Below are 17,185 nucleotides of genomic sequence, written 5' to 3' on the forward strand. Positions count from 1 at the left end.
TTTCTTTTTTGTTTGCAATGAAGCTTATAAGTGGTTTAATAACATGACGAAAACTCATCCACATAACAGCCTTGAGATTGGACACTGACATAAATCAGGTCACAGACCTCAAGCAATTGCAATCTTAGACTTTGCACTGGTACTTATGAAACCAATGATCATATACCTGTCAATATTGAAGATAAGACTCATTCTGACCGTATTTGTCATCAATAATTCCCGGCTTAATCTTAGTTGCCCAAAAGATTTACAGCCTTGTTTATAAACGCTTTATAGCGAGTTCATAGCGCTATATAATAAATTCATTTGGTGGCACTGCAGCTCGTAAAAAACAGGGTTGTAAATAACATTGAAAGAATAAAATGGACATACAGTTTTTACCTATGCCAAATCCCAACGGAGGCACTTTTCATGACAAGAAATGTTCTTAGAAAATTTGTCAAAGAAGAGAAACCTTTGGAATGGTAATGCTTTGCTCTAACTATCGCGCCATTCCTTATAATGGACACGTTTAGACGACCGCGATGTAAGGGACTGAAAAAAAGGCAATACCTGATTGGTCAGCTGTCAAAAAATTGCTTTCCAATTAACGCAGTTTCATTGGAAAGAAAAAATATGATTTGCATCTGGCGTAAACTAACTGGTATCTTCGGCAAAAATTTATTCTCAAAAAAATGCAGTTGACCTTATGTCCTTAGTCCCTTATGTTGTCTGGATCTGTTTAATGCCTGTGTTAGCAAAATTAAATTTATACAACTTATGCAGCGTTGAAAAATATCGATGTTTTTCAGGTAAAAACTGTAGTTTTATTGTTTAACTTTCAGAAGTAGTTTTTCAGAAATCTTAAAAAGTCCATTACATGACATCATTTTATTTCATCATTTCTCAAATGGCAATGCTGTTGAAAAAAAAATTGTATACCTTTTTAGGTACTTATTTAATTGTCTACAAACGTATGTTAGACTTTTTTCAAAAAAAAAAACAACTTTTCTTTCAAAAATAAGAAATTTATATTTCATACCATTAACATACTTAAAAATACGAGGATTTCAAAACCTCCAAGTTTTTCCAAGTTTCGAACGCCAAGTTGGTTGAGGTCCTCTCCCACCTGGGTGCGCCACCTGAGCGCGGTCTACCTCTACTGCGCCGTCTCTCGGGATTGGATTCGAAGACCTTCCGGGCTGGAGCGTTGATGTCCATTTGCTCTACATGAACTAGCCATCTAAGCCGTTGAGCTTTAATTTTGCTAACTAGGTCAGTGTCGCTGAACAGCCCGTACAGTTCGTCGTTATATCTTCTCCTCCATTCTCCATCTATGCGTACGGGACCAAAAATCACCTGAAGAATTTTTCTCTCGAAGCATCCTAGGACGCTCTCATCTTTCTTTGACAGGGTCCAGGCCTCAGCGCCATAAGTGAGAACCGAGATGATGAGTGTTTTATAGATGGTGATTTTAGAAGCTCGAGAGAAGACTTCTAAATTGCCTTCTAAGTCCAAAGAAGCAACGATTTGCAAGAGGTATTCTTCGTTTGGTTTTAGCGCTGGTGTCGTTGTCTGCATTAAAAGCGGTGCCTAGGTAGACAAAGTCCTTAACTACCTCAAAGTTATAGCTGTCCATGGTGACGTTTTGTCCAAGACGTCGTCGTTCAGTGTCCTTTTTTGATGACAGCATATACTTGGTCTTGCCCTCATTGACCACTAAAACCATCTTCTTCGCTTCCGTCGCGGTCGCAGTGCTCAAAAACGTTCCACTGACATCACGCTCTGATCTTCCGATTATGTCAATATCATCTGCGTATCCGAGTAATTGGATGGACCTTTGGAAGATTGTGCCTCTAGTGTTGACGGTTGAGTTTTGCACAATTCTTTCCAGAACGATGTTGAAGAAGTCGCATGCATCGCCCTGTCTAAAACCTTTTTTGACATCGACCTTGATAGAGCAGCGTGCATTCTCCGTCGTCATAGTCATAGACGGATAAGTTTGACAGGGATGCCAAAACTAGACATTGCTCGGTAGAGCTCTTCCCTATAGATGCTATCATACGCGGCTTTAAAATCGATAAAGAGATGGTGGGTATCGATTTAAAGTTCCTGGGTTTTTCCAAGATCTGCCGTAGTGTGAATATTTGGTCGATAGTGGACTTTCTTGGTCTGAAGCCACACTGATAAGGACGAATTAGGTTGTTGACGAATGGCTTCAGACGTTCACATATTACGGCAGAGAGGATCTTATACGCAATGTTAACGAGACTGATGCCTCTGTAGTTGGCGCAGTTTAGAGGGTCTCCTTTCTTATGTATCGGGCACAATATGCTGAGGTTCCACTCATCGGTCATGCTTTCTTCCGACCATATTTTGCAGATGAGTTGGTGCAAGCTCCCTACCAAGTCATCGCTTGCTGCTTTGAATAGTTCGTCAGCGATGCCGTCAGCTCCAGCAGCTTTGTTTGACTTAAGTTTAGTAAAGCTATCTTCACTTCGTCAAGGTCGGGTAGGCGGAATTGTCGATCTGCGTCGCCCAGGTTGAGTGGTTCTATCTCCCTTACAGCGGAATTCGGTTCGTCATCGCCGTTATATAATTTGGAGAAGTGGTCTTTCCATATTCTCAGCATCGACTGCGGTTCTACTACGATGTTCCCCTGATCGTCTTTACAGGCTTCGGTTCGTGGCTGGTACCCTCGCGAGGTTTTTTTTACCTTTTGGTAAAATTTACGAACCTCATTCCTGTTGTGATATCCCTCTATCTCCTCGATCGCGCGCTTCTCATGCTCTCTTTTTTTCCGTCTAAGAAGCCGGTGTTCCTCTCTCCTCTTCTGCTCGTAGAGCTCGCGAGCAGCTCTAGTCCTTTTGTGCAGCGCCGTTTTGTATGCCTCTTGTTTCGCTGCGTGAGCTTGCCGGTATTCGTATTCAAACCAGGGGTTTCGCTGTGGTGGCCGTGTGAAACCTCGCACTTCAGAGGCGGCATCTCTGATGGCTGCAAGGCAATGTTGCCACTGGTTTTCAACGCTTAATGCAGGAAGCATAGGACTCCTTAGGAGGTTACTAGAGACTCGAACGGAAAAGGACATGGCAGTCTCTTGCGATTGTAGCCGTCTAACGTCGAATCTTTTAACAGTACTTCCTTGTTTTGGCTTGGATCGGGATATCCGTAGCCGTACCTTGGCTACAACAAGGTAGTGGTCCGAGTCAATGTTGGCCTCTCGGAATGTTCGGATATCCTGGATACTGGAGAAGTGTCTCGCGTCGATCGCAATGTGGTCAATCTGGTTGACGGTTGATTGATCAGGAGATTTGCATGTCCCCTTGTGGATATTAAGATGCGTGAACTGCGTACTTGCTACCAGAACATCTCGCCCCGCAGCGAAATCGACCAGCCTGAATCCGTTGTCGGAGGTGGTGGCTGTATCTCCCGATTAAGCCACCAAAGATGTCTTCCATTCCTAGATTGGCATTAAAATCTCCTAAGACAATTTTAATGTCATAGCCAGGGCTCTGCTCATATGTCTTGTCCAAGAGCTCGAAGAATATGTCTTTGCTGTCTTCATCTTTTTCCTCTGTTGGGGCATGCGCGTATATTAGGCTTATGTTGGCGAGTTTAGCCTTGATGCGGAATGTCGTGATGCTCTCGCTCACACTGTTGAAAGTCAAGACTTTTTGCCTGAGCCTATTTCCAACAACAATTTCAAACCCAAATAGACGCTGTCTTTCTTCTCGGTAGCTGTCGCCGTAGTAGATATCGCAGTGTTTTAGTTTGCGTTTGCCCGGTCCATCCCATCGCACTTCTTGGATGGCTGTAATATCTGCCTTGCAGCAGTTTAGGGCTTCCGCTAATTGTTCGGCTGCACGTGGTCTGTTAAGGGACCTAACATTCCACGTACATATCCGAAGTTCGTTGTCCAAGGCTTGTTGGTGCTTCGCAACTAAAGGTATTTTGTACGTGGCCAGGGAGTCACCTCGACGGCACAACCCCCAACCTGGAAGGCCAGATCCTTAGTATAACTCCAAGGAAGAGGAGCCGGATAAACCGCTCCTTACAGGCCTGGGCTCAGAATATGTCAAAGAAGCCCTATAAGGTGTTCACTAAGTAGTTCAACCTTACTGGAACTGTAGACGCCACCGTTGATTCCATTGAGAATTCGTCCGCTGCCGCCTGGATAAGGGGAGGTGCCTTAGTGGAAACACCTTTTCCCCCCTTCTCTCGTTTGCTTTCCCCACGCACGAACAGACATCTTTCTAAAAATCTTTTATTTCGACTCCAGGGACCTTGAAACGTCGAGAAATGTCAAAATTTCCAATTTGACAAATCGGACCCATTACAATAACTTCCTATGGGAAGTTAAAAATTGAATAATTTTATGTTATCACTTGGGATTTTTAGGGACTTTATAAAGTTTCTTAGAAATGATGTTTAAAACACTCGGTCCGTGCCGAATTTCGTCAATATTGGAATTTTTTCTGAGTTAAAGATTGTCCAGTTTCGTTATGGATTAAAATGAGGAACTCTTTATTTTTCTTTTTATAATTACAGACCTAATTATTGATAGAGTGATATTTTTAAAAATAGACTAAACTAAAGGTCGGTAAAAAAAGTAAAATTTGTACTGTTTTGAGTACCTATACCTTACTCTAGTTTCGATGTTTATAATAGTTAGACATTAAAACAATGAGCCAGTGAATGTTTTTTTACAACTTGCGACATATAGGACCAATATGGAAAGTTTTGCATTCGTAAACACATCCGGACTCGAACTTTATATTAAACATGGTGTTCAGGATTAATCAAACTACATTTAAACTCAAATCATTAATTAATTTCATTTCTAGTTTTGTAATATATTTGATTGTAAGAAAACCCTGTTTGGAAGATTATTCGCGCGACTCACTGTACTTACTTAAAACAAACAACTTATAATCCGCTTAATCCTCATCCAAGGCCAATAATTTGCATATTGTAATGCATTGTATTTAGATGATTTGGTATAGAAAAAAACCACTATGTAGGTATCATTCGATGTAAGACAATTTTAAACTTTCCTTTTTTGTTTGACCATCGCCGTGAACACATCTTCCAAGCAAGCCCTAACTGGTAACATTTTTCATTATACAATTAAAACATAAACCTTATTACATTGTTCCATTTTACAATAAAATTAAACTTTATAACGATTTAATTAAATCTTTCGAATTCTCAATCATAAAATAAAGTGGTCCTTCTAAGCCGAATTTAAAGAATTTTTTCTAAAAGTGTTTTTTTAAAGACATCGAATTGCATATATAATATATTGATTGTATGATATCTATATATATATGTCCTTCGAAGCTATTCATGCACCGCATATGTGATACAGTGTATTCATACGAATTTTTTTGATTGATTCCGCATCGTTTTATCGTTTCGTTAATAAAAAACTAATTGTGCTTTTCGACATGGCGAATGCATTGAAAATCAAATGTGGTAACGCAAAAGGGCGCTTAACGCGGGCAGCAGCATTTGTGGAAACAATAGATGAATCCACAACTCTAGAAATGCTTGAGATACGTTTGAATAAACTTGAGACCGCGTGGTCAGAATTTTCTTCGCTTCATAACGAGATTCTCGAACAATCTCAAGAAAGTCAATTCGGTGAAATTGAAAATGAGTTTTCGACATATGAAACAAAATATTTTGTTACCAATGCTCAAATAATTAAAGCAATTCGCGAAAGGGTAAATTCCAATGAACTTTCGTTAAATAAGTCAGCTATAGATCGGTTAGTTGACCAGCAATCGGTTTTTTTGGAAAAATTAAATAATTCGTCTTCGTTGTCGCCGAATAATTCAACTACAACCAAACTTCCAAATATCGTTGTGCCACCGTTTAGCGGAAGCTATAAGGATTGGCCATCCTTTCGAGATTTGTTTCTCGGATCAGTTGACACTAAGACGAATCTTAGTCCAACTCATAAGTTCCACTATTTGAAATCGTATTTACGTGATGATGCCGCTAATCTCATAAAGCACATTAGCATATCCGATGTTAATTATGCTGAAGCATGGGATCGTTTAGAAAAGCGTTATGATCGTAGACAATTAATAGCTCAATCGTTTATTGAAACCTTTTTGTCGCTTCCTAATACAAATGTTTGCAATGTTCAAACTTTAAGAAAAATTTCTGATGGTGCCGATGAAGTTGTGCGTGGGCTTAGTGCGTTGGGTAAATCGAGTCGCGACCCATGGCTCATTTATTTGTTATTGAACAAACTGGATCCCGATTCAAAACAAGCTTGGGCAGAACACATCGGTTCTCGTGAAGACTGCACCATAGCAGAATTTTTAGAATTTTTAGAAGAGCGGTGCGATGCTCTTGAGGCATGCCAATCTCTTAATAGTCGTTCGGTCACAACGCGTACAAAGCAACCAACTAGCATTCGGGCTCATTTAGCTGGGCCCTCAGATTCAGCTACGTCATCAAAATGTGCAATGTGTAAAGAGGATCATATCCTTCCGCAGTGTGCCAAATTCGTCGCGCTAGACATTGACTCTCGTCGAAGTTTTGTAAAAACAAATTTACTTTGTTTTAATTGCCTTCGTGCTGGCCATTCGTCGCTTAAATGCCGTTCCTCGTTTCGTTGTCGGGTGTGTAAATCACGCCATCATTCGCTGGTGCATCTCGAAGATGCATATGAAAAATCTCAATCCGCTTCTTCAAAATCTTCGCATCAATCTCAACCTTCGTTATTACCTTCTACAGCTACATCTACAACTACAACTACTGCTCCCAATTCGATAATTAGTAACCATTCGCTTGAATTTACCTGTCGAAAAAAACACTATTACCAACGCTGTTGGCTAAAATTCAAGATATCCAGGGAAATCTTCTAAACTGTCGTGTGCTACTAGATTCCGGGTCACAATCTACTTTCGTTGTTGAAACTTTCGCTCAAAGACTCGGGTTTCATAGAACTCATTCAAGAATCCCTATTCTCGGTTTATCGGCTACGGAAATAGGATATACAAAAGGGAGTATATCGTTAAACCTCCATTCTCGTTTCAACACATCTCAATTATTCGTTGATGCATTTATAATGGATAAATTATCTTCGAATTTACCATCTAAGTCGATAGACGTGTCTTCTTGGTCATATATTGAAAATCTCGAACTTGCTGATCCAAATTTCAATTGCGCTGCTCCCATTGATGTTCTTCTTGGAGCTGATAAGCTTTGGAGCATTCTAAGGAATGGACAAATTCGTGGTCCTGATGGGTGCCCAATCGCTCAAAGTACTTCGTTCGGTTGGATCATAACGGGACAGTTCTTTGAACCAGAAGAATCGAATTATTTCACGTCTTTTCATTCGTTAGTCGATATTGATTCGTTATTACACCGATTCTGGGAACTCGAAGAAGTTCCTCCAGCAAATAATACAGCTGTGGTCGACCAGGCGGAAGAACATTTTCGCCAAACATTTTCTCGGTCTCCTGACGGGAAGTATGTCGTTCAACTTCCATTCAAAACACAAAATCCATCGTTCGAAAAAACTCTACCTTTTGCTGTTTCGCGTCTCTATGCAATGGAACGTCGTTTCAATCAAAATTCCAGTTTGCGAGAATTATATTCTAAGTTCATGCGAGAATATATTGATTTAGGCCATATGACTCAGATTCCTCGTGAAGAAATCGCTATTCCTAATGGCAGATGTTTTTATCTTCCTCATCACGCAGTGTTGAAGCCGGACAGCTCGTCCACAAAATTACGTGTCGTGTTTGATGGTTCAGCTAAGGACTCAACGGGAAAGTCTTTAAACAGTACTCTATTGATAGGCCCTCCTATTCAACGCAATTTAATAGGTGTGTGCTTACGTTTCCGTCAACATCCGTTCGTGTTTACTGCAGACGTTGTTAAGATGTTTCGACAAATTTGGGTTGATGATTCACATGCTGACTATCAGCGTATTGTTTGGCGTGAATCTCCTTCGGAAGAAATCGAGCATTATCGTTTACGTACTGTGACGTACGGTACTGCATCCGCTCCATTTTTGTCTGTTCGTATTCTGAAACAACTTGCTGAAGATTATAAATCAGACTACCCAAACGCAGCCCGAGTTCTCCTAGAAGATGTCTACGTCGATGATGTCATGACAGGAGCTAAATCAAAGAAGGAACTTATAGAACTGCAATCTGAATTAGTATCTCTTCTTTCCTTGGCCAAACTTCAACTGCGAAAATGGAGTTCTAATTGTTCTACTCTTCTAGCTTCGCTCCCAAAGGAAGAATGTGAATACTCTATTTTCGATACGGAACGCTCAAAGTCATTTGTTAAAGTACTCGGCATGCATTGGAACCCTTTAAATGACGAATATTCATTCCGCATGTCAAAAAATCTTCCAACCATCTTGTTGACTAGGCGCTCGTTACTGTCAGAAGTGTCGCGAATATTCGACCCATTAGGACTACTGGCACCATCCGTCGTTCTCTTCAAAATACTATTTCAGGAACTCTGGTCATCGAACTTAAATCTTGGATGGGACGACCCGTTGCCTTCAGAATTAGCGGAACGATGGGCAAAGTATAGACAAGAGATTTCGGATTTTGAGCAGGTTCGTATCCCCAGAAACTTGTTTGCATCTTCATTCGATGACGTTGAGCTTCATGGATTCTGCGATGCATCCTCACTCGCTTACGGTGCTGTTTTATACACTCGTTGTAAGACCACAGAAGGATACAAAGTCAACATTATTGCAGCAAAGACAAAGGTTGCTCCATTAAAACCGATTTCGATTCCTCGCTTGGAGCTTTGTGGGGCTTTGCTGCTAACTCGTTTGTTCAATCTCATAAAATCATCATTTTCGTTTAAATTTTCCAGAACTGTAGCTTGGTGTGATTCTGAAATTGTTTTGCATTGGCTCTCTTCACCTCCTCGTCGCTGGACTACGTTTGTTGCCAACAGAACCTCTGCTATATTGGAAACTGCTCCAAGGAGTTGCTGGAACCATATTCGATCCGAGTCAAATCCAGCTGATTGCGCGTCGCGCGGTATTCTTCCGTCAAATCTTCCAAATCATCATCTTTGGTATACTGGCCCACCATGGTTATCCCTTGAGGAAAATGAATGGCCAAAACCAAAACTCGTGAACTTTAACCCGGAAGAGAACGAACTCTTACTCGAAAAAAGATTGTCTCCACCTCAAGTTCTTCTAACGTCATCCAACAAGTTTGATGTCATTGATCATATTATCAATAAAACATCATCGTGGTTTCGTATGCAAAGGATACTCGCTTACGTCATACGTTTCATCTATAACTACCTATGTGAAAAATCTAATAAACCTAATCGTCGAACCTCATACTTAACCCTAAAGGAAATCATCGTCGCGAAAACAACTATAATTAAATCCATCCAACAAAATTCATTCAGTGAAGATATTCGTGCCCTAATAACCAAAAAACATCTACCCCAAAAATCAAAACTTCTAAAATACTCTCCCTTTTTAGATAACAAAGGTCTTCTTAGAGTAGGAGGCAGGATAAAAAATGCTAACATATCTTATAACATAAAACATCCTTATATTCTACCTAATAACAATTTTTCTGCTCTTCTTATAGAAGATATCCACAAAGGTAACCTTCACCCAGGAGTTTCCGCAACCTTCGCCATTGTAAAACAACAGTTTTGGATCTTGGGCTCTCGTAACATTATCCGTAAGATTGTTTTTGGCTGCAATAGATGTTACAAACTGCGAAAAGATACCACTACGCAACTAATGGGTGACTTACCATCGCAAAGGATATCACAAAGCCGTCCGTTTTCACATACAGGTTGTGATTATGCTGGGCCTTTTAACATCAAGTTTTCTAGAAATCGTAATCCAAAAACATCAAAGGCCTACATTTGTTTATTTGTATGTATGGCCACCAAAGCTATTCACCTCGAGCTAGTGAGTGATCTCACTTCTGAAGCCTTTCTCGCCGCTTTTCGTCGATTTGTTTCGAGACGTGGACTCTGTTCGAATGTCTATTCGGACAATGGAACCAACTTCCAAGGTGCGCGTCGATGTCTCAACGAGATGCACAAGTTGGTTCTTTCAGAAGCATACAATGAAGCCGTTGCTACGGCACTTGCAAAGGACAGTGTGGAATGGCACTTTATCCCCCCATCGGCACCCCATTTTGGTGGTTTGTGGGAGGCTGGTGTCAAGTCCGTCAAGTTTCACATACGACGTGTAATTGGATCAACCATACTTACTTTCGAAGAACTATACACGGTTCTTACTCAAATCGAAGCTGTTCTAAATTCTCGTCCTCTATGTGTTATTTCAGATAATGATTTGAACCCACTAACCCCAGCACATTTCATTATAGGTGAACCATTTACTGCAATCCCAGAGCCAACTACTTTGGAAACACCAGTCAACCGACTCTCTCATTGGAATCACCTCCAAAATATGGTCCAAGGGTTTTGGAAACGTTGGCATATGGAATACATCACCACCCTTCAAGAACGTCCAAAGTGGAAACGATCCACCCCAAACCTTAATCCAGGAGACCTGGTTATTATAAAGGAGCCAAATCTTCCACCAACAAAATGGCTTCTTGGCAAGATCGAAGCAACAACTCAAGGGTCTGATGGTCGAGCACGAGTTGCTACTGTAAAGACCGCTGGCGGAACATTTATCCGTCCAATCACCAAACTGGCACGAGTACCCATGTCCTGAAACTCGTTCCAGGGGGGCCGGAATGTTCAGGATTAATCAAACTACATTTAAACTCAAATCATTAATTAATTTCATTTCTAGTTTTGTATTATATTTGATTGTAAGAAAACCCTGTTTGGAAGATTATTCGCGGGACTCACTGTACTTACTTAAAACAAACAACTTATAATCCGCTTAATCCTCATCCAAGGCCAATAATTTGCATATTGTAATGCATTGTATTTAGATGATTTGGTATAGAAAAAAACCACTATGTAGGTATCATTCGATGTAAGACAATTTTAAACTTTCCTTTTTTGTTTGACCATCGCCGTGAACACATCTTCCAAGCAAGCCCTAACTGGTAACATTTTTCATTATACAATTAAAACATAAACCTTATTACATTGTTCCATTTTACAATAAAATTAAACTTTATAACGATTTAATTAAATCTTTCGAATTCTCAATCACATGGCATTACGATGGTACAGAAGCCGAAAAAAGTGAGTCAAAAAAGTTAAGACCCCTATTACTTTGCTAAGGCAAGCCACCGCTTTCTCCGCCCTTTTCCGAAAATATACGATACACCCCTGTGATACTCCGACACGCAAAGGCACCGGCAACAACACCATTTAAATTAGCTGATATCGTCATTGAAGGTCTTGGTCAACCCTTAACACGCTATACCTTACAAATAAACAATTGACACTGTTTTGAGATATTAATTGTTGTTTTTTCGGTATTAAGTTTCTTACCATATTTTTTTTCTGTTTTTAGCTCTTACCCCTTAGGGCCGTTATCTTATCAATGGACCCAGCTCTTTTTTTTGTAATGGGTACATAAACCTTTAACATCTTAAAGTCATAAAGTTATTGTGTTGTTAGATATGAGATATTTTGTAATTTTAACGTCAAGAACGGTAGTTTTAGAAAATTGCTACTATAATTTCAATGTTATCAATAAAACTTATTGATAATTTTTCACTGGAAAGGGTGTTAAGTTTGTATAAAGAGGATTACAAACTTGCGTCTTCTTTTAATCGGGATTTGAATTCACAGTGCGTGTATACGTAATCGTAGTGATGAAGTTATTGTTCATAGGGTTTTTGGTAGTTTCTGTTTTTGTCCCTGAAACACCAGCTATTCCACTTTTACAATATAATAATTCTCAATTGGATGGATGGCTTGTTCCGAAAGTTGATGGTACATTCTTTTGGATGACAAGGGAACAGTTTGAAAAAGAATACAATCAAAAGGCTGAGCGGCATCGTGCTTCGGTCAAATATTACTTGTACACCCGCCACAGCCCAGATAATCCTGAAAACTTATACTTCGATGATACAAATTCCTTGGCTAAATCAAGCTTTGATAAGGATAGGCCTACAAAGTGAGAATCTTTTCGGTAAGTTTTGACCTCGATTACTCATGGAAATTCTTTTACTATCTCAGGTTTATCGTACATGGTTGGCGACAGAACTATGGATCCGATTTCAATTTGAAAATCCGGCGTGCTCTGCTAAAAGTGGGAGACTTTAACGTAATAAACGTCGATTGGAGCTCAGCATCTGGATTAATAAACTATGCAAGTTCTGTGAGTGCCATTCCGAATATTGGCAAGAGCATTGCTTCATTCATAGATTTCCTCAACGAAAGTGTCAATATGCCATTTGAAAGCCTAACTTTAATAGGTTTCAGTCTTGGAGCTCATGCATGTGGATATGCTGGGAAAAATGTAAAAAGGGGTAGAGTAAATCATATCATTGGACTTGATCCAGCTGGACCGCTCTACGACTACTCAGACTGTAGTAAAAGGTTGTGTTCTACTGACGCCGTGTTTGTAGAATCCATTCAGACAAATGCTTTATTGTTGGGCTTCCTACAACCCATTGGCAAGGCTACTTATTATCCAAATGGTGGAACCAATCAACCAGGATGCAGAACCGATTGGACCGGAGTGTGTTCGCATTTCCGATCTTATATGTACTATTCTGAAGCTTTATTGAGAAATAATTTTGTTGCCTTGAAATGTACAGAATTCCGTGCAGCAGTTGTGAAAAAGTGTGACAAAGCGGTAAGGAGTGCAAACATGGGATCACCTGGAAGTCATTTGAATGATGGATGCTATTATGTTCCAGTTAACAATAAACCACTATTCGGAACAGGTTGATATGATTTAAATTATAAGCTCGTAAAATTGTTAAACTAGAAACTACGGATTTTATAATTGCAATGAAAAATAAATCTATTTATTAATTTATCCGGAGGCGAATGATATTTTTTAGTGGAGGAAAATGTGTAAAGTGTTGAAGTGTCGATAATCAAAGATAACTCTTCTATACTTACTTATACGGCTCCCGATCAATGGAGGATCTCTGCTTGAGATATTGGTGTCTTCTATCATTTGCGGTCCTTTGAAAGCTTCTTCCAGTCGTTGAGACTTGGCGCTTTTGTAGTTATCTAGGGGCTGGGATCCAAAGATTGTCTTGGCTGTAAAGTTCTTGTCAGTTCAGTGGCCGTATTTTGACTTTTGGGACTATATCCACATCTTTATAAAGCTCGCACAATTCAAAATTGACTCTTTTCCTCCATTCACCGTCTTCGCATTTATGACCAAATATCCAACGGAGGATTTTTCTCTCCAAAGTGTCAAGACACTTTGAACTTCGTCTTTTGGGAAATGAGTTTTGAACCCATTTGTTTGGCAAAACTGACGCAGCAGTGGTTTGTTAGGGCAGTTCTTCGTCGAGTTTCTACTAAGGTGTCGTTTGTGGAATTGATATTCGTTCCAAGTTAGGGGAACTTCTTGACAACCTCGAAATTACTGCTACCAATAACGTAGTTTTGTCTTAGCCGATAGACAGATAAAGGTTTGTGTGTTTTTTTCCAAAACTTGTCTTAATGTGAATATTTTGGTTCAGCTCGTCATTGACTGGCCTCATGCTTCTTTAATCTTTAATTGTTTCTTCTTAATAATGCCAATTCAAGAGCTGCTGGAAGTTCTGCTTAAGCATTTCCTGTGCTTCGATGATTAGGCTTGCTTTGCTGTTTTCAAAGAGCATGCGTATACTTTACTTATTACCTGCTTAAGGTGGCGCTATAATCCTGTGTGAACAAGGGTCTCATTTAAAGAAATTCTCTATCTAGCTCTTCCTTAACTGCGCTGTCCTGTGGGCGTGGTTTAAAAGACTTTCCGGCCCGGAGCTGTACAATGTACATGCCGTACAGCTCGACGTTCCATCTTCTCTTCCACTCACTTTCTATGCATACGGTACCGTGGACCACGCGAAGAACTTTCCCTCGAAACGACCCAAGGTGCTTTTATCCGCTTTTCAGGGTCTTATATAGCGACAATTGCAGGAGCCCCATTGACATCACCCTGAGTTCTTCTTTGTCAATGTCATCAAACGCATGGCAGCGCATCACATTGCCGATAGAATTTGTTGACATCGAAAGGTTCTGTTAAGTTGTTTCCAACTTTTATGGAGCAGCATGAATACTCCATGGTCATCCTGCGCAAAAGGACCAAATGGACGAGATTGTTAGGGATGCTAAAACTAGTCCAATGCGGTCTTGAAATCGATGTAATGTGAATATTTGATCGACTTCCTGGTCTAAAACCACACTGGTAAGGACCTATCAGGTTGTTGAAGATGGGCTTTAGACGTTCACATATTTCGACAGAGAGGATTTTGCTAGCCATGTTAAGTTGACTGATGTCTTGCGTTTAGTTCTATAACCGAACCAGATACCTTTTGCTTGTCGGCATCCCATTTTTGCAGAAACTGCATGAATGAAGAAGAGAAGGAGACAGACACTATCAAAAGGCCGAAAAATTAACATAGGAGACTTCTTCTTCTATTTTGATAACATTGATCTATTAAATTCAAAGACTTCATTATAAGCTCTAAATGGTTAACCTAGTAGGAAAGACTGTTAGATCCATGTGGTATTGCAACGGACAGCTGTTGTCTAGTTGGAGTTAGTTTGAAAATCTTAATTTCTTAGAGTAATGAAGAATAAACAATAGAAATATGTTTATTGGTAAATTAGTTTTGCAAAAGTAAAAGTGCTAAATAGCCTGCAAATTAACAAAAGACTATAATTTAAAAAAAATACTCTGAGACTTAAAGCAAACAATGAAAGTTTTTCTAAAATTCGGAAGACGTCTACGGAAGACCACTAGAAGTAAGAACCATACAGCCTAAGCAGCCAAAAGCTTACGGCACCAAAAATTACAACACAAGTCAACCTTTAACAAAATCCAGCAAGTATTTCCTAAGTCAATTGGCACAAACATAAGTTATAAGCTAAATTTTGACAAATCATAAAATGTATGTTTATTTTAATAACAATTAATCAAGACTTGACCCATCCCTTTCCTTTTGCTTACATTATTTTACTCCCTTCCCAAAAGGTGGCTTACTATTTACCGACACATAAAACACTCCCTTCGTTCGAAAACTTTCCACTGATCCCATTCTTACTCCACTGCAAACTTTCTCGCAGTTCTTAGCCAAGGCACGTCTATAGGTTGAACACTCGTTGGTGGGGAAATCATCATATTCAACAGCTTCAGCAAAATACCTATACGCCATTAAATGGCTGCATAAATTTCCGCTTTCAGAAGAACACGCAGGCTGATTAGCTCCACCGTTTGGATAAAATGTGGAATCACCGATCGGTCTTCTGAAGCCAATAGTTCCTGCGGTTGTCTGAATTGATTCAACGAAATCAGCGTCAGTCTTACACATTCTCGATGAACAATCTTCATAGCTAAACAATGCATGGGCCGGGTCCAAGGCAACAATTAGTCGCAGTGGATTCTTAACTCTTTTCAAATACTTTCCTGCAAATCCGGCAATGTGAGTTCCATAGCTGTGCGCAATTAATATAAAATTTTCTTTCGACATTCCACTTGCCTTAAAAAGGAAATTTATAAACTCTCCTAGATCCAAACCTAGACTGGGCACCAGCACACGAACCGTGACAAGCGAATTGTGGGAAACCTTAGACCAATCGATACAAATAAAGTTGCAGGGTTCTTTTTTTAAATAAGCATCTCGAACTAATGTGCAAACTTCGGATTTATACGATGCCATATAGCCGTGTACCATAACCCTAGGAATCAAGAGAATGGTTAAAAGTTAATTGCATGGATAGAGGATCGTACATACCTTGTGGGAATTGATGCATTAAACTTAGACTGATGGAGAGATGCAGAGTCTCCCTTTATTAGACGGTGAGCTACTGTTGGATTTGTCTCAGTGTATAAAAAGTATTTCATCACATCATCAGTGATGTTCTTGAACTTTACCAATTCAGATTCGACAAGACTCTTTTCAATCCATTTCGGTCCATCGCTATCTAAGTATGAGTTCACAAGCCACCTGTCTCCATTAGGAATTACATAGGATAAGTTGAGAGACGAGCCTTCAAAGGAGATATGAAATGGTGAATTTATTGGAATGTTCGGAAAGAAAAACTTATACGAACTGTAAGCTATTAACGAAGATACCAATATTAGAAGCACGTGCATCGCAGTGGAGTAAGCCCGAAGTGTTATTTTGTTTTAGTATTTATATTTATTTTTCAAAAGTATTTTGTTTATAAAATCTTGATCAAATTAATAATTATAGTGTATTTTTTTAATAAAGGTTGTTTTAATAAAAATGCTTCCTCTTTCTGAGTTTAATTATCAAATAAGTCGCCTGTTTTAGTTCGTTAAGAGCTTAATCGATTTTATTGCATAGCGAGTATGTGGCTGGCGAATCACCAAAAACCTAGCCATTTACATTTTATAAACAATAATATATGTAAATCCATTGAAACATACAAAGAGTTTAAATAACTTCAACTTAATATAAATAAATAACGACCTTAATGTTAAATTTGTTGTTTCTGTTTGTAAGGATTTGTTCTTTCTAGAGGTATAGAACTTTAAAATGGAGTAAAAGAATGATGGTTTTTGAAATTGACATACAATTCATTTTGATCGAACTATAATCTTCTGGGTTTATAATTAAAGTACAATTTCTGGCACATGATCGTCACGTCTGGCTAGCCGAACGTAGTCTAATCTCGAGTCCAATATCCAATTTTCGATGACTTTTTTCAACATTTTATACAATAATGCACTGAATTTTGTCCTCGAAGTGGTCAATGGTTTTGGGATTATCTGCGTATAGTAGTCCAGCTCACATATCTTCACTGAGAATAGTCAAGCAGCGTTAAATCGCACGATCTTGAATAAGAATTTGTGGGTCCGTAACGTAAAATTATGTGGGTACCAACGTATCTTTCAATATGTCAAGTGTGACAGTGACACGAGCTGTGCGCCACGATGGTTCGACTTTTCGAAACCACAGCTCCAGCTCCTGTTCAATTGATGAACGAAAAATAAAGTAATCGTAACTCTATAGGGATCACCATTGGCAGTACCGCTCTAACTAACATAGCTTTTGAAGAAATAAGGAGCCATTATTCCATCAACCTATAAGGCACAACAATCAGTCTG

At 39.4% G+C, this 17,185-nt stretch overlaps 3 protein-coding genes across 3 annotated transcripts; 2 read left to right on the forward strand and 1 right to left on the reverse strand.

Moving 5' to 3' along the window:
- The first annotated feature begins 5,426 nt into the window (after positions 1-5,426).
- LOC129950681 (uncharacterized) lies at positions 5,427-11,018 on the forward strand. The gene is made up of 4 exons (XM_056062604.1): positions 5,427-5,622; positions 5,692-6,771; positions 6,840-10,019; positions 10,338-11,018. Exons 1-4 carry the CDS (start codon positions 5,427-5,429, stop codon positions 10,688-10,690), a joined length of 4,809 nt encoding a protein of 1,602 aa, XP_055918579.1. The 3' UTR covers positions 10,691-11,018.
- Positions 11,019-11,486: 468 nt separating this feature from the next.
- LOC129949316 (phospholipase A1-like) lies at positions 11,487-12,927 on the forward strand. The gene is made up of 2 exons (XM_056060702.1): positions 11,487-12,058; positions 12,121-12,927. The coding sequence occupies exons 1-2, from the start codon at positions 11,754-11,756 to the stop codon at positions 12,836-12,838; spliced, it is 1,023 nt and encodes a 340-aa protein (XP_055916677.1). The 5' UTR covers positions 11,487-11,753; the 3' UTR covers positions 12,839-12,927.
- A 2,101-nt stretch (positions 12,928-15,028) lies between these two features.
- Positions 15,029-16,319, reverse strand: LOC129949315 (phospholipase A1-like). Its single transcript, XM_056060701.1, has 3 exons — positions 16,165-16,319; positions 15,846-16,101; positions 15,029-15,789 (listed from the first exon to the last, which is right to left on the reverse strand). The coding sequence occupies exons 1-3, from the start codon at positions 16,205-16,207 to the stop codon at positions 15,063-15,065; spliced, it is 1,026 nt and encodes a 341-aa protein (XP_055916676.1). The 5' UTR covers positions 16,208-16,319; the 3' UTR covers positions 15,029-15,062.
- Positions 16,320-17,185: the final 866 nt, after the last annotated feature.

This window comes from Eupeodes corollae, chromosome 3, assembly GCF_945859685.1.
Source record: "Eupeodes corollae chromosome 3, idEupCoro1.1, whole genome shotgun sequence".
NCBI lineage: Eukaryota > Metazoa > Arthropoda > Insecta > Diptera > Syrphidae > Eupeodes > Eupeodes corollae.

What these genes read in the sequence shown, in the direction of transcription:
- LOC129950681 (XM_056062604.1), top strand. Translation starts at nt 5,427, where the DNA reads ATGGCGAATGCATTGAAAATCAAATGTGGTAACGCAAAAGGGCGCTTA. An exon ending in TGCTCCCAATTCGATAATTA is followed by an intron (nt 6,772 to 6,839) that starts GTAACCATTCGC and finishes CTAAAATTCAAG; the next exon opens with ATATCCAGGGAAATCTTCTA. An exon ending in CAATGGAACCAACTTCCAAG is followed by an intron (nt 10,020 to 10,337) that starts GTGCGCGTCGAT and finishes ATTTCATTATAG; the next exon opens with GTGAACCATTTACTGCAATC.
- LOC129949316 (XM_056060702.1), top strand. Translation starts at nt 11,754, where the DNA reads ATGAAGTTATTGTTCATAGGGTTTTTGGTAGTTTCTGTTTTTGTCCCT. An exon ending in GATAAGGATAGGCCTACAAA is followed by an intron (nt 12,059 to 12,120) that starts GTGAGAATCTTT and finishes TTACTATCTCAG; the next exon opens with GTTTATCGTACATGGTTGGC.
- LOC129949315 (XM_056060701.1), bottom strand. Translation starts at nt 16,207, where the DNA reads ATGCACGTGCTTCTAATATTGGTATCTTCGTTAATAGCTTACA. An exon ending in ATCTTCGTTAATAGCTTACA is followed by an intron (nt 16,102 to 16,164) that starts GTTCGTATAAGT and finishes TCTCCTTTGAAG; the next exon opens with GCTCGTCTCTCAACTTATCC. An exon ending in AATGCATCAATTCCCACAAG is followed by an intron (nt 15,790 to 15,845) that starts GTATGTACGATC and finishes CTTGATTCCTAG; the next exon opens with GGTTATGGTACACGGCTATA.